The sequence below is a fragment of the Salvelinus sp. IW2-2015 genome, linkage group LG12 (assembly GCF_002910315.2).
Source record: "Salvelinus sp. IW2-2015 linkage group LG12, ASM291031v2, whole genome shotgun sequence".
NCBI lineage: Eukaryota > Metazoa > Chordata > Actinopteri > Salmoniformes > Salmonidae > Salvelinus > Salvelinus sp. IW2-2015.
This window is the reverse complement of record NC_036852.1, coordinates 10,647,093-10,649,040: the sequence shown is the minus strand read 5'-3', so window position 1 is coordinate 10,649,040 and position 1,948 is coordinate 10,647,093. Positions and strand designations below refer to the sequence as shown.

Genomic DNA, 1,948 nt, shown 5'->3' with positions numbered 1-1,948 from the left:
ATTTCTAAGAACCTGTTTTTGCTTTGTCGTTATGGTGTAATGTGTGTAGATTGATGAGGAACAAAGTTAATTTAATCAATTTTAGAATTAGGCTGTAACGTAACAAAATGTGGAAAAAGGGAAGGGGTCTGAATACTTTCCGAATACACTTGGGAGAGTTGAGGTAGCCATGCTTTACTACTTTCTGAGCATCCCCGTGGAGAGCTGTGGAAATGGTATWTGTCCATGGTCAGGTCTCCAGTAGTTCCTCTATGGTCATTACGACAGTGGTATTTAAAGGTKGTCTATTCAGGACCTTAGACACTATCCTGTACTATAGTTCTACCATCTTATATGGGTCTCCAATTTAAGTGGTTTGGGACCTTTAGGACAATTTTCTAGTTTTCAATTACTGGTCTTTACGATTGCCTGGACTTCAGATTGACCTTGTTTGGTCCTTACAATTCAGAACCATGGTTAAACCACTGTTGTGGTCAGAACCCAGCCTTGACCACAGAACCATGTAATAACCCCTCGCCCTGTTCCTTAGGGCCTGACAGGTTCAATGACAACATTAAGCACATGATTGGCTACAGCCCGCTRCCCTTCTTCAAGCTGTGCTGGCGCTACCTGACGCCAGCCTTGTGCACGGTGAGTGACCTTTAACYCTTGACCCCTGTGTGTGGGAAGAGTCCTGTGAACTTCATATATACAATGACAGACACAATTGGGATATCTGTGTACACATTTGAGTAAYTGTGTGAATTATTTTGGTTACCTTYTTTGCAGAATCTAGTTGTGACTTTTCTCTGTACATTTCTTACCCTACAAATGGATCAGACTGACCCAATGGATTCATCTTGGACCAGTGTGTCATATTCAGACAAGCAATGTGTGTGTGCAACTCTCTTTCTCTCTCACCAGGCGACGTTTGTGTTCTCCTTGGTGTGCTGGTCCCCTCTGTCCCTGGGGAAGGGCATAGTAGCCCCGGGGTGGGCCACAGCTCTGGGATGGCTCCTCACCCTCTCCTCTGTCTCCCTGCTGCCCCTCTGTGCACTTTACGCCCTTGCCACCACCCCCGGCAGCCTAACACAGGTCAGTCACACAGTAACATTTTTACACCAACAGCCAACTGCTACACTTGGCCCTGCCATAACCCAGACTCCCACATTAACTGTTACTCTTGCCCCTACCGTCCAACACTGCACTATGTGGACTGACTCTACACTTAATTACCTCYATCTCCCCTGTGACTTACCCTCATGATTACACAAGACATTCGTTAGTGTGTCTTGAAAATAACTTGTACCTTCCCATCATGCTATAGTGAATAGGTTGGCCAGTAATTCAGGGCACAAGACTGTACTAAGCGTATAAGACATACTGTACAGTGCATTAAGGCATATGTTGTGTGTGACTAACATCTCGTCCATCTCTCCTGTTGACCCGTAGCGTTTCCGCCGGCTGTGTCGTCCTGCYCCCGACTCCAATTTGGCCATGGACCACCGGACCACCTCTCTCACCTTTGAACCCTGTCTGGCTCTCACTGCCGGAAATCCAATGAGCCAATCGCAGACGTGATCTAGGKACGACCACCCTGGGTTTAGCCAATACGGTTTCTGCGCACCAATGGGACAGATCAGAATCAGGGATCATGGGATGTTTCTATGGAGATGGGAAGGCCTCTGCCCCTCTGTTGTGTTCTCACTGGTAAATGGAGACAGGATGGTGGTTGAAACTGTGATGGAATCCAGCCTGTATGCTGTTGGGCCTGGGATATGTGGACCGGGCTTAGTGACATGCCGCTAACTGTGTGTATTTTTGTGAATGAAGGAGGGGGGGAGGGGGGAAAGAGAGGGAAATTACCTCRTCATAATTTCAGTCAGACTAGCCAATGGTTTCTGACTGGACTATTTTGATCAGACTGATTGGGTCTGAAATGGTACCCTATTCCCTCCCTATATAGTAC

General features: G+C 47.1%; 1 protein-coding gene across 1 annotated transcript in view; it reads left to right on the top strand.

The window, feature by feature from the left end:
* Positions 1-1,560, top strand: part of LOC111971116 (sodium- and chloride-dependent GABA transporter 2) — a 60,012-nt gene extending 58,452 nt beyond the window's left edge. The window contains exons 11-13 of the mRNA XM_070445885.1: positions 530-630; positions 904-1,074; positions 1,432-1,560. Coding sequence (XP_070301986.1) covers positions 530-630; positions 904-1,074; positions 1,432-1,560 — 401 coding nt within the window. The remainder of the gene's footprint in view (positions 1-529; positions 631-903; positions 1,075-1,431) is intronic.
* The last annotated feature ends 388 nt before the right edge of the window (positions 1,561-1,948 follow it).